The 13511-nt window shown below is 48.7% G+C and overlaps 6 protein-coding genes across 6 annotated transcripts; 3 read left to right on the forward strand and 3 right to left on the reverse strand.

The window, feature by feature from the left end:
* Nucleotides 1–16: 16 nt before the first annotated feature.
* On the reverse strand, nt 17–1607 carry FMAN_06608 (uncharacterized protein; the record flags this gene model as incomplete). The annotated part of the gene is made up of 3 exons (XM_041826590.1): nt 17–906; nt 960–1478; nt 1535–1607. The coding sequence occupies 3 exons, from the start codon at nt 1605–1607 to the stop codon at nt 17–19; spliced, it is 1482 nt and encodes a 493-aa protein (XP_041677638.1).
* Nucleotides 1608–2163: 556 nt separating this feature from the next.
* Nucleotides 2164–5025, forward strand: FMAN_06607 (uncharacterized protein; the record flags this gene model as incomplete). Its single annotated transcript, XM_041826591.1, has 1 exon — nt 2164–5025. The coding sequence occupies one exon, from the start codon at nt 2164–2166 to the stop codon at nt 5023–5025; it is 2862 nt and encodes a 953-aa protein (XP_041677639.1).
* Nucleotides 5026–5373: 348 nt separating this feature from the next.
* On the forward strand, nt 5374–6556 carry FMAN_06606 (uncharacterized protein; the record flags this gene model as incomplete). The annotated part of the gene is made up of 3 exons (XM_041826592.1): nt 5374–5772; nt 5840–6102; nt 6289–6556. 3 exons carry the CDS (start codon nt 5374–5376, stop codon nt 6554–6556), a joined length of 930 nt encoding a protein of 309 aa, XP_041677640.1.
* Nucleotides 6557–6893: 337 nt separating this feature from the next.
* On the reverse strand, nt 6894–8612 carry FMAN_06605 (uncharacterized protein; the record flags this gene model as incomplete). Its single annotated transcript, XM_041826593.1, has 1 exon — nt 6894–8612. The coding sequence occupies one exon, from the start codon at nt 8610–8612 to the stop codon at nt 6894–6896; it is 1719 nt and encodes a 572-aa protein (XP_041677641.1).
* Nucleotides 8613–10869: 2257 nt separating this feature from the next.
* Nucleotides 10870–11718, forward strand: FMAN_06604 (Trypsin; the record flags this gene model as incomplete). The annotated part of the gene is made up of 3 exons (XM_041826594.1): nt 10870–11115; nt 11169–11362; nt 11412–11718. The coding sequence occupies 3 exons, from the start codon at nt 10870–10872 to the stop codon at nt 11716–11718; spliced, it is 747 nt and encodes a 248-aa protein (XP_041677642.1).
* Nucleotides 11719–12393: 675 nt separating this feature from the next.
* On the reverse strand, nt 12394–12779 carry FMAN_06603 (uncharacterized protein; the record flags this gene model as incomplete). The annotated part of the gene is made up of 4 exons (XM_041826595.1): nt 12394–12475; nt 12529–12600; nt 12651–12712; nt 12765–12779. The coding sequence occupies 4 exons, from the start codon at nt 12777–12779 to the stop codon at nt 12394–12396; spliced, it is 231 nt and encodes a 76-aa protein (XP_041677643.1).
* Between the last annotated feature and the right edge of the window lie 732 nt (nt 12780–13511).

The following is a 13511-nucleotide window of genomic DNA, read 5'->3' on the forward strand; positions in this document are numbered from 1 at the left end:
AGTACCGTTGATCTACCTACTTGCGAGGCTCGCCGCCTTCAGCATGGACGACACTGGTGGCATCAAGCTTCTCAATGTTGGCATGCATATCTACCGCCACAGCATCACGAAAGAGCTCTGCAATTTCCTCCAAGGTCTTACCGCCAGTCTCGGGCAGGAAGAAGAAGTATAGGACAGCGGCGGCCGTGTTACAAGCGATGAACAGAGCATAGAACCTCCAGCTGACCTCTTTGAGTGCCAGAGGAGTGATTTGACTGAGAAAGATAGCAACGACAGACTTGGAAGACACAGCAAAAGCCATGCCCTTTGATCGAAGGAATGTTGGGAACAGCTCTGATGGGACGACCCAAATCATGGCGTTGAAGAAGATGGCAAACATCGCCGAGTAAATGAAGATGAAAACGATACTTGCTCTTGCTCCAGCCATGTTACTCTCTCCGGCTTGGCCATAGGTGGCGCTCAAAGCCATACAGATAGAGATGGAGACGGACAAGGCGAGCAAGCCAGTCCACAATGTTCGAGCACGAGGCCATCTGTCTGCAACGATGCCCAAGTAAATGATAGTTCCGATGACGCCCATGAATCCGTAGATGCCAGATACCAACAGCGACTGTCGACCGGTGATACCAACAACGGCATAGAACGTGTTTTGGAAGTTCTGGATAACAGAAGCGCCTGAGAGCTGGGACTGAGAGACGATGAAGGCCGCCATAAGCGTGCGGTGGAGGTATCGCATGGAGAAGAGCTCTTTTATAGCGTATGCCCAGCTGCTTGTCTCAGCAGAGGCCTCAAGCTCAATCTGCTGTTGGATCTGAAGAAGTTCTTGTTCAATAAAGGTTTCGCCCTCGGTATCGTGGAGGAGGTTGAGAACGCGGCGGGCTTCTTCGTGACGTCCTTTCCTGACGACTAAATGTGAGGTTAGCAGAGGATCCGAGACAACAAACGATATGGGTACTTACGCCAACGTGGCGAGAATGGTACAAAGAATACGGCAAACATGAGGATGAAGGGAACAGGGATTTGCATAGCCAGAGGAATCCGCCATTGAGCATCACCAACGGCAAAAGCGCCGCCATATCCAGCCCAATTAGCAATACAAAATCCAATGGCAGTCATCAAACCCTGAAGACCAACAAGGAAACCACGCTGAGAAGGCTTGGCCACTTCAGCGATGTAGACCGGGACAACAGCGAGGAATTGACCACAAGCGAGACCTGCAATAAGCCGGCCTGCAATCATCATGCCTACATGGACAGCACCAGCTTGTAGAGCAGCTCCGAGGATGGCGAGAAGGGAAGCAAAGGCAATGGTATACTTGCGACTGAAGCGATCGGCAAGGTATCCAACTGTTGGGGCTCCAATGGCTTGACCGGCGTTGTAACATGATACGATGGCACCAGCCAGAGAAGTGCTGGCTTGGGAGGGTCCGTACATGTAAATGCGGAAGGTTTGATGGCCGAAGGTCGTCACGATGATTCCTGGGATGCTAAGTCAGAATACACGTTCAGGCCATTTCAGAGTGTGATGGACATACCTGAGTCGAAGCCAAAGGTGAATCCTCCCATGGTGACGACCAAGGCGATGGAGATAGTACGCCAACGACTCATTGTGGACAGGTTGGTTAGATAGTGTCAATCCCGAAAACACTTTCTTAGAGATAGATGATGCTTTAGGAGTTGATCTGATGTTATATGTTCTCTCTTTTCCCAGTGGAGATATCAAGTCGATTTGAAGCCCCGATTCGCTACAAGATAGACCGAAATTCAAGGATCACCTGAGCAGTTCGCCGAGTCCCCGGACTTCCCCCGCGTTTTCGTCCCCGAGACATGCATTTGGTTGTAGAGTATCCGGGGTAGCGAGTTGGAAGATCCGAGGTTAAAGTCATAATAAGCCAATAGCAAGAGAATCCGAAAACTCTCAAATCCGTTTGGCGACCACTTAGAATCACTTCGTTCCATAGCTCGTTCATTTCATTCACCCAAACCCGATTAATACCTTGGCGATACGACTCAATAGCAGAGCTAGTCGTTCAGGTCGGTCGATCAACGACCGAAATATCACTCTTGAGCTGTCGTTCGGGTCTAGAACTTAAGCCACACTATTTCCTTGCGTTACGGTCCCAGCGACTGGAAGAAGTTCTATTGACCCTTGACCAGGACAATGATGCCACTGAAGCTGTCCAAGCCAGTCTTCGAGCATCATTATGATGGCATCGGGATCGGTCAATCCCAGCCTCGAATCTCCTGGCAGTTCCTTGCGTCTGACCCTGCTAATGTGCCGCTCAACTGGTCCCAAAAGGCATATGATATCGAAGTCACGTCTCATCCTACACCAACTCGGCCAACTCCACAGACCACCACCTACCATGTCGACAGTGAACAGTCTGTTCTGGTATCATGGCCCGCACCACCACTTCGATCCCGAGACATAGCTACTGTGCGGGTTCGTGCATACGGTGCATCTGACTCAGGGCCAACAGAGTGGTCGCCAGCTGCCACTGTCGAAACTGGCTTACTCTCTCCTAATGACTGGGCTACTTCCTTTATAACGCCCGCTTCTCATCATGGCCCAGAGTGGCCGCTTCGACCTATTCGCTTTCGCAAAGACTTCACTATCCCCGATCACTTCACTCAACAAGAGTCACCGACCTGTCGGTTATACATCACAGCACTCGGAGTCTATAACATCTACATCAATGGCCACCTCGCGAGCGATGAGTGCATGGCTCCAGGTTGGACAAGTTATCAACATCGCCTAGCGTACCGAACTCTTGATGTTGGACAATATCTTAACTTTGGGCCAGGCACTCGGAACATGATCGCTGCGGAGGTCGGTGAGGGCTGGTTTGCTGGTACTCTGGGCTTCAAAGGAGGCACCCGCTTCAACTATGGTGGTAAAGAACTTTCACTACTTGCCCAGCTTGAGATCAGGCATGATCTTAATGAACAACCCTGGAGGCTTGTCACAGATGACAGTTGGGAGTGCACGCCAAGTCCTGTCATTAGCAGCGAGCTGTATAATGGCGAAACCTACGATCAACGTCTTGAAATCGACGGCTGGAACATGATTGCCTCAGAAGGATCCAACGCTGTTTGCGAGTATGTCTCTTACGCCACCAAGGTATTGGGCCGGAAACCGACTGAGCGCTTGGTGGAAAGTGAGGTTCCTTCGGTTCGAGTCAAGCAAAGAATCATACCATCACAAGTGTTCAAGTGCACCACCGGAAATACAATCATTGAATTCGGTCAGAATCTAGTGGGAAAACTCCACATCAAGTCCCTGGAGCTTCCTGCTGGTGCAACACTGACATTGAAGCATGCTGAGGTCATGGAGCATGGTAAACTTGGGTCTCGGCCTCTCAACCACGCCAAGTGTATAGATACCATCATATCTTCAGGCAAGGTCTTGAGAGACTGGACTCCAAAGTTTACTTTCCACGGATTCCGCTACGTGCAGGTCGAGGTGTTCGATGCCAACTCACAGCCTCTTGACGCGGTACCTCTGCTCCATCTTGGTGTTGACGATGATAATGTCGAAGCTCTCGTCATGCATAGCGATATGAAGAGGCGCGGCCATTTCCGATGCTCTAATGGTTCAATCAATAGGCTTCATGAGAATGTCGTCTGGTCAATGAAGGGCAACTTCCTTTCCATACCAACAGACTGCCCCCAGCGTGACGAAAGGCTTGGTTGGACCGGTGATATTCAGGTCTTCACGCCAACAGCGTCCTTCCTATGTGACGCCACTGGCTTTCTTTCAGGATGGCTTGATGAACTCGCTGCTGAGCAATTGCTAGAGAAAGACCGAGATGGGGTGCCAGGTTTAGTATGCCCAGATGTTCGTCTCCCTGGCTGGCCGAAACGAATGCCCCAGGCGCTTTGGCACGACGCTACTGTTCTTGTACCATATTCTCTGTATACAGCCAGTAATGATATGAACTTGCTTGAGAAGCAGTTTGAAAGCATGCGTGCTTGGCTGGAGCGGGGTGTTGATAGAGAGGGAGGCGATGGGTTATGGAACCCAGATCGATGGCAGTTTGGTGACTGGCTCGACCCTACAGCGCCACCAGATCAGCCAGGATATTCGAGAACTGACTCAGTAATGGTGGCTGATGCATATCTAGTTCACGTTACATCAGTGTTCGCCAAAGTCTGTCGACTGTTGAACAAGCTCGATTTAGCTAACAAGTACGATGCTGAGGTTCTTCATCTGCGGTTGTTATTCCAGGATCGATATATTACGCCTGCAGGCAACTTGATGGCGAACACCCAAACAGGTATCGCCCTCGCGGTATGCTTCTCACTGTACCGTGACGGTGGGAAGGAATCTCGAGAAGTCACCGCTGCAGCTAAAGCTTTGTCCAGATTAGTGCGAGCTGCTCAGTTCAAGATTGGAACAGGATTCGCAGGCACTCCACTCATCACGCACGCACTTACACGGACTGCGCAGCCCCAGTTAGCATACCGAATGCTCTGCGAGAAGTCTTGCCTTAGCTGGATGTACCCTGTCACGATGGGCGCAACAACAGTCTGGGAGCGTTGGAATAGCATGTTACCCGATGGAAGCATCAACCCAGGCCGCATGACAAGCTTCAATCACTATGCTTTGGGCGCTGTGGCAGACTGGCTTCATGGCACTGTTGGTGGTATTACACCCATGGCCTCTTCGCCGGGCTGGAAGGTCTTCCGCGTGAAGCCAATCCCCGGAGGGAATTTGACTTGGGCTGAGACTAGATTTGATGGACCTTACGGTAGAATCGAGTGCAAGTGGACGTGGACGACAGACACTGGCTTATTCAGAATGTCCCTGCTCGTGCCGCCTAACTCATCAGCTATTGTCACCTTACCTTCCGAGCTAAGTGATGACCCATCCCAGTCTTACAATGATGATCAGATTGAGGGCAGCTCGGTTGGCTCGGGATTGCACACTTTTGAGTGTCATTATACGGCTGGGGAATGGCCACCGAAGCCTATCTTGATGCCCAACATGCTCTGGCAGCCAGAGGATGAGGACTTGGCCTGCTGAAACAAGCGTAGCTAGTAGATAAGAGAATAATAGTTTACAAGTCTTCCGGGTGTCCAATCGCTTTAATCTACCTGATGGTGCTTTTCTTTCTTCTGGGATTCCAAAAGGTGAACGGAGGTTCGATGATGATGATATGGGACGTAGCACGTGGTTACTCGTATTCTAGGTTCTCTCGGCTGGATTAAGCTCTCAGCCACAGGTCTCAGCGGCAAATAACGCTTCTAGCTCGTATTCACAGGTTACTCCGCTGATGGATGATGCGCTGTTTCGTATCACAATTTGTTAGTTCGTGGCATCACGCACGGCATTACTCATTCATTCCAACTTAAATCGCCATCCATCAATAACATGGAAAGTTCGGGAGAACTTATCCCAAACGGCAGCGGAATGGTTGAGTACTGGCTGAAAAGAGCACGCACGACAGGTCTTCCCTCAGACGATAATGAAGAAGACAAGCCAGCAAAGAAGCTCAAATTCAACCCAATAAATGTTTCTAGGCGTTGCGCATTCCCTTCGCCTATTGACGCCCCATCCCCGCCTACACACGGCCACCAGTTGCCTCACGGGGAAGAATGCGATTCAGAGGCAGCGTCGTCGCAGGCCTCTGACTATGAATACGCTAATCACTGGGTCGACTTCAAGACTCTGAATCCTGATCACAACGATATGCCTGCGACGCTGAAACTGTTTTTGGCTTCCTTGCTTGTGCTTCAGAAAGATAAGAAAATTGTTCCGAATACCTTGAGAGTAAGTAAATATGCTTCCCGCGTAGTCAATTACGTAGTCCATGGCTACATACTGACCTTGACTGTAGGATGAAATTGAGGCTCACCCGAGGTCTGATTACACTCTGACAACGCTCGACGATGACTCATACTATATACCCGTCGAATCTGAACCAGTGTATACTAAAGGATTGTTTGACGCTGTGATCAAAATCGCTCAGGCGGCACAAAAATGTCATTCTCTTCAGTACGATGAAAATGGATGGAATAACCTTGTCTATACACCACTTCTCACCGCAGCGGTGGAGAATTTCAAGCCGGAGGAGCGTCAGTCAATCGATGTTGCACCTTGGTAAGACCTCCGAAGCCACGATTCCACGGTCAACATTAATTTTCCCATTAATCGCGGCTCCACGGCTACAATTGATCCAGAAGGGCATCGACAGTCTATCCCTAAAGGGCAGGTCGATTTTGTCTTATACGTCGACCCTTTTCTCGAACTAGTTGCAAGAGACAAATGCCTAGAAAGAGGCAACAGCCTCGGGTCAGTCAATCATACTCAGTTCGTACCGACTGCAGAGTTTCCGATTGCTGCGACCATCAAGACGAAGAGTCGTTCAGGGAACAGTCAAGATGCTGAAGTTCAATTGGCAGCCTGGCAAGCAGCGCAGTGGCTTAACATGGCCGTTGATGTCGGTGACAACATTTCAGAGCTTGGTTTCTTGCCAGGTATCATCATCGATGGGCACGAGTGGAGGTTCCATGCAACAACGTATGGGTTACCAGGAAACAAAACTGTAAGATAAGACCTTATCTGCCAACATGAGAATGTGTACTAATGTTGAGAGAAGACACTTTGGTCCAGCCATATACTTGGTTCCACGACCACTATTGTTGGTGTTTTACGCATTCTGGCTGGCATTCGGGCGATAAATATATGGATCAGAGATACTTTTTGGCCGTGGTACAAGAAGTATGAGCTTGACCTAAAATTCGATTAACTATGATACCCGCACGACGGGTATAACAAGATCAAACGTGAATGAGCCAGTATAGGTGTGAAAGTATAGGTATTAAATATAGTTACTGTAAATTTCTAAACTAGTATGCTTGAACCTAAGAGAAATCCTCCTGGCTTTTCTTCTAGCTGCGGCAAGCTATCGAGTCCAGCGCGAACCAGTTGGATCTGTGAACCCAGTTGGGGTTACAAGTATCATCGCTGGTGTTGATCCATTCACCCTGAGGACTGCTAGCAACAAACCAAATCCTCGTTGAGCCACTACTAGGCATAGTGAAAGTAAACTCCGCAGGAACCCACGTCTTTGTCTGGTCCTCGCCTGTAGGCCATCTATTTCCAACAACATTGGTGTTACCTTGATAAACGCGAACGTATGGAACCAGGACATCCCCATTATCTTGTTCAATCTCATAGTACTCATTCCACCACCAGCTGTAGCTGCAGTAGAATCTGGTTCCAGGGCAGGCCTTGATGTCTTGATACAACCAGAGGCTCTTGTCGGCATCGAACTGGCCGGTTTGGAAATGATACGACGAACCGCCCTCACCGCCGGGAACGACTTTGGAGTAGACGGGGTCATAGCCACCAGGGTTTGGATGTTCTACCCATGGGGCCAATGTACCATCCTCGAAACCGCCGTTGCTAAACGGGTCATCGTAGGAGCAGGTCGGAGCGGGCTCAACACCGGTGTCGCAGAAGCATTGCGTCTCATAAGTCTTGACACCAGTTCGATCTGAGCTGAGCTGAGTGGCAGTGCCCCTATAGAGACTGCACTGTGCGTTTTTCTCGTATAAGAACGTCACACAGTTACTCTTCTTCTGACAAGCCGTGTAGCAATCGAGAACAGAGGAAGATGGGCCTTCGCCTAGGTATCTCCAATCGTTGGAAGTGCCCTGGATCCATCCCCTTGCACCACAGTTGGCGCCCTCGGGCGTTGGTCTCTCCATATTGTTGATGCAACCAGTCGCCGTTTCGAGAGCAGTAGTGGTAGTCTCCTCAGTGGTCGTGGTAGCCTCATCTGTTGTGGTGGTAGGACCTTCAGTGGTAGCAGTGGTATCTTCAGAAGTGGCAGTTGTCTCCCCCGTTGTAGTGGCTTCTCCAGAAGTGGTTGCTTCTCCAGTAGTGGTGGTAGCATCTTCGGTAGTGGTGGCAGCCTCTTCGGTAGTGGTGGTAGGAGCTTCACTGTTGGCGAGACCGGCTTCACTGGTGGCATCCCTGACAAAGATCTCTGGGTGGCCTCTTCGAACGAAGTCTCTCGGGACAATGGTGGGTTGAGCATCTTCAGTGGTGGTAGCCGCCTCAGATGTGGTTGCGGGTAGCTCCTCGGAGTTGGTGTGAGTGAAGGGGTCATCATAGACAGGAGGCTCTGGCTCGGTACACTCAGTTGAGGTAGTGGCAGCTAGAGTGGTGCCGGTGGATGAGTCGCTCTCACTGGCGGTAGTGGTGATGTCAGTTGAGATGACAGAACCAGTCGTGGTCGACTGCTCGGCGCTGGTGGAACCAGATTCAGTCTTACTGGTAGCGAGAGTAGTCTCGGATGAGGTCGCAGAAGCAGACTCTGTCGTAGATCCGCTCTCACTGATAGTGACACTGGTCTCAGTGGCAGTGCCAGTGGTTGAGCCACTTTCACTGATGGTGACAGAGGTCTCGGTAGATGTACCAGACAAAGACTCAGTCAAGCTCGACTCCTTGGTGTGAGTCGTAGCAGAACCCGTCGCGACACTGGTGTCCGCAGTAGTCGTAACGACTGCTACGGAGGTCGAAGAGGGGCGGCATGGCCCAGCATGAACGAAGGGGCTGAGCGCCGCAGCAAGAACAAACGAACGGACGAAATGGCGAGCCATCTCTGCGATAATCGTGATTTTTCGGTAATAAAAAAGCGACAATCTGGAGAAAAGAGAGTTTGGGGGGGGTCTGGGTTTAATCAATCCCATCCCCTGACAAATCCTGCCTTATCGACCTCGTGTTGGGCTTGGTTGTCATTATTTAGTGCAGATCCTGTTGAAGCTATTGATAACTAGTCTTCCCAAACAATGTCAAGCGCCTCGTTAGTTGAGTGTTTTTAGAAAAGCTTTATCGATAGTGCCAGCGCGATTTGAGCTGAGGCCGTTAGTTTTACAGGGGTTGTCAGGGGCGGCGCCACGATAATTGGCTCTTGGGGCTCAGCTTTTGGCGAGGGAAATTAGTGGCGTTGTTGCTAGCGGGTTAACCAACAAACATCGGGATCCTACCCTGTATTGACATTTTGCATTTAAGGCATTTGTTGATCATTAAATATTGTAAAACATCAATCATAGCATTGACTCAGAAGTGATCAGTTAGAGGTTTGCCTTATACTATCAAACTTAGGTAATAAATAACGTTAAGTTAGTCATTCAACCTGTAGCTTATTACAAACAATATGTGAACACTGTTCAGTGCTTAGCATGTGATAAAATTGTAATGTTCTGCTGCATGATTCAAGAACTCATCACAACGCATAGACCATTTGTCACGCAACATTAAGTGGCTGTTTTAGAATAAGGTTCTAGCAAAGCCGTCTTAATTCCAAGCGATTGATTACTCACTGCAACTCTAAGCATCGCATTTACATACCGCATTTGAACATGTCAATCAATCAGTCTGTCCAGTCATTAAGATGACCAATTTAATGTGTATTTGACCCCTCTTCTTTGACTTGTACAACATGTTGGTCATATTGCCTAAAGACACAACCCTCATGCAGTGCAAGGCGTCTAGATATTGAGAGGTAGCCAATCACACGATTTGAATCTACACATGAGCAGTCTGCTCCGTAATACGCGTGATTCTGGCCTCAATTATCCCCAATCTTAGAAAGTTCATATGCAAACCACAGAAATAAACCCTTCGGAGGAACTTTGGCCAAAGAACCGAATTCTGCCAAACCTCTAACTGCGGAGACTTCCGACACGACATATCGACCCTTCAAAGATACGGTGAGCATCAGATCATGAACTTCAACCATTTCCACGTCCTTCCTCTTTCAAACTATGCAAAGTCCGTCTAGCACCTCTCGAAACTTGATTTACGCGCTCTCCAATCAAAAGTACCTTCCAAAAGTGATCTACCTCAGCTCTAGATCAGGGCATCTATTCGCAAAGATCTACAAGCTGAACTAGTAAAGCATAGCGGGAGAATATCCCGCATCATTCGAGAAGGCCTTCGTGTTAGACCTAGCAGGATCGACAAGAAAAGATAAGACGGAGATAGATGCTATGTTTGGAAGGTAGGGGATGGAATAGGATGCAACAGGTATTGGCATAAGCGATGCCATAGGTGCATCTGCCAACTGGGTGACAGACTTGGCCGCAGAGGTGTATCGTATGCAGGTTGATGTGTGCGTTATCGCAGGGCTGCTATTGCGTGGTGGTGGCTACAAAAGTTCTATACGGTTTCCAGTTTCAGAATATTGGGCCATTGTGATTGATGGCGCATGACCGAATTATAGCAGTGAACCCCGCCCAGAGTAGTAGTGCAGATGCGCTTTGATGCTTGGCGATTCCTCGGGCTAAATAACTCCGGTTGGTCTAAACAATGCTGACGCGATGATCCTTCGGCATTAATCGTAGATCTTGGGGAGAACAAGCCGATTCAAGACACGCTGTAGATCAGCTCTTCGATGACTCTCACCAACTTTACAATTACATTCATTCTGAAGCTCTTTTTCGTCCAGTGTTCACCTTTCATCCTATTTATCCGTCATATCCACAGTGTTATTGGCGATAGAGTTATCGACTTTCCTCATCGGGATACTGACCCCTGCTGCCAAGGGCCTTATATGCCGATCACTTTCACGGGAGAATGATAAGGTTAATGCTTCTTCTAAATGCCGAACTAGACTACGGAACAACGGAGCTTAGTACCAGAAAGGCAGGTCCGCCTATTCACAAACTCCGAAGATACTACCAAGCAAGCTTATCGCGGGATAGTAACCAGAGAGGCAGGTAAGAAACCACAACAACATCCATAGCTATGTTGATTCTCGAATATAAAAGGATCACAATGGACTATTCAAAGTAGTCTATCATCAACCACTCTTCACTCTTCAACTCTCATCTCTTGGATATCTATCTCTTCACAATGGTCAAGTTCGCTTCCGTCGTTGCACTTGTTGCTCCCCTGGCTGCTGCCGCTCCTCAGGAGATCCCCAACATCGTTGGTGGCACTTCTGCCAGCGCTGGCGAATTCCCCTTCATCGTGAGCATCAGCCGCAACGGTGGTGCCTGGTGTGGAGGATCTCTCCTCAACGCCAACACCGTCTTGACTGCTGCTCACTGCGTTTCCGGATATGCTCAGAGCGGTTTCCAGATCCGTGCTGGTAGTCTTGTAAGTCATCTACTCTTTGGGGTATAGGAAAAATCTCACTAACCTTGTGACAGTCTCGCACTTCTGGTGGTGTTACCTCGTCGCTCTCCTCCGTCAGAGTTCACCCTAGCTACAGCGGAAACAACAACGATCTTGCTATTCTGAAGCTCTCTACTTCCATCCCCGCCAGCGGAAACATCGGCTACGCTCGCCTGGCTGCTTCCGGCTCTGACCCTGTCGCTGGATCTTCTGCCACAGTTGCTGGCTGGTAAGTCGTTCTCTAATATCTGAGATACTGTATGCTAACTCTCATCCAGGGGTGCTACTTCTGAGGGAAGCAGCTCTACTCCCACCAACCTTCTGAAGGTCACCGTCCCTATTGTCTCTCGTGCTACCTGCCGACAGCAGTACGGTACCTCCGCCATCACCAACCAGATGTTCTGTGCTGGTGTTTCTTCCGGCGGCAAGGACTCTTGCCAGGGTGACAGCGGCGGTCCCATCGTCGACAGCTCCAACACTCTCATCGGTGCTGTCTCTTGGGGTAACGGATGTGCCCGCCCCAACTACGCTGGTGTCTATGCCAGCGTTGGTGCTCTCCGCTCTTTCATTGACACCTATGCTTAAGCACCTTATTGGAAGCGCTGAGATGTTCTTTGGATATTCTCTAGCTTGAGTCTTGGATACGAAACCTGTTCGAGAAACAGGTTTTGACGAGTTGAGAAGATATGAGTCGGTTTCAGTTGGATCTTAGTCCTGGTTGTTTGTAATAAAGCAATCTAGATAGCCCAAACTGAATATAAAGTTTGATGGAATATTGATTTCAATAGAAACAACGTGAAATGTTGGAGCAGGACGAAAGTAAGTCAAGACTAATCCACGACCTGCCTGCCTCGAAGTTAGGCTGCGAGTCGTGTGAAGTGACCCAAAACGATGGATTGGCATCAAAACGTTCTGTCTGTGAAGTATTATGAATATGAAAATCAGTTACAGATGCTCTATATAGGTAACGAACAGTTCTGCCTCATGGCTAGCAATTAGTCAAGTATCTGCGTGTGAAGCGTTTGTACACTAGAACGGTATCAGCGTTAAATTTTCAAATAGTGAGGTAAAGTAATCAACGTCAATATTGTAAGAGAAAGGGAAATGCAAATTGTGCATGCAGAACAGACTTCAGGTCGACTGCTCAATAGACATATGTGAACCGAAAACCAACAGGATACAATTTATAGATAAATATGACTACAATCATCAGTCTGCCAAACAAATACTGTTTTATGAAAGAACCGAATAGTAAATAAACTACAGTTCCTCAGTAGGAGCATCCTTTACTATAACACCCTTGACTTCCTTCAGCTTCTCAATAGCCTCCAAAGTCATCGGTCTGCCACCAAGGCGCGTCAGCTCTGGTTAAGAGAACAGGAGTGCCATACTTACGGAGGATAGGAAGTAGGAGGAATTGTTCGAGTCTGTCTCCAGAAGTCGACACCAGTGTCCTTTTTGACGATGCTGGTATGGTGATTAGCTTGGGAGTCTATCCATAATGATGCATTACTGACTCGAGGACGGTTTCATTTCTCTGCTGATAATCCTCCAACTTCTCGAAGTCATAAATAATGGCCTACAGGATTCCCAGTTAACAAATGTTTCTCAGCAAATTAATACTTATTTACCTTTCGGTCCGCCATGGCTGCTAAAACTGCTGGGATGTTCAAAAGCACAGCACAAGCAGCAAGAGTGATTGGCACGACGTGATATGTTGACAAAAGCATCAGTATCGATAAGTTCCACTTCAGAAACGTGCAGAAGCAAGACGTGGTGTATCGGCCAGTTAAATAACCTTTTAAGCATTCGACTATCTTCGGAGGTTCTCGAATTGGGAAGGTGATGATGCGTTCATGACAGGGATTACACGCCAACAAAAGATCCTAATGGACTTAAGCTTGGCTGCGGGGAAAGCCTATCAACGATAAGCATGAGCCACCCACTTGATAGATAAGTCGCGCACTGTGAGCGTATCTCTAGGGGAGGGGATTGGACAATAATGGGAGCTGGTGATTGAGGTGATGGATGGGAGTGACCTGCGTTAGTGGTCGGCTGATGCACCCGGATGAACGCCTGGAAGGCATCGCTTGGTGCGATGATCGACAGATGGTAGCATGGTCGAATGGAAGCCTAAACGCATGTGAAAATGCCGGATCTCATGACTAGGCAGCATCCTGAGTTGGTCTCGCTGGTTCAAGGAGCCAGCCGATTGCCAGCCATGGTAGTCAGTCTAGGACCAGATCGATAAGATTAGATAAGAAACTCAACGTTAGATAAGGTAGGATAAGGACTCACCTCGTAGAACGGGTTTTTGGAGATCTCGCGTGTAGTCTAGAAAGACGTACAATACAAAGTATTATCTATATTTCTTTGCC

The sequence above is a fragment of the Fusarium mangiferae genome (genome assembly GCF_900044065.1).
Source record: "Fusarium mangiferae strain MRC7560 genome assembly, contig: FMAN_scaffold002, whole genome shotgun sequence".
Lineage (NCBI taxonomy): Eukaryota > Fungi > Ascomycota > Sordariomycetes > Hypocreales > Nectriaceae > Fusarium > Fusarium mangiferae.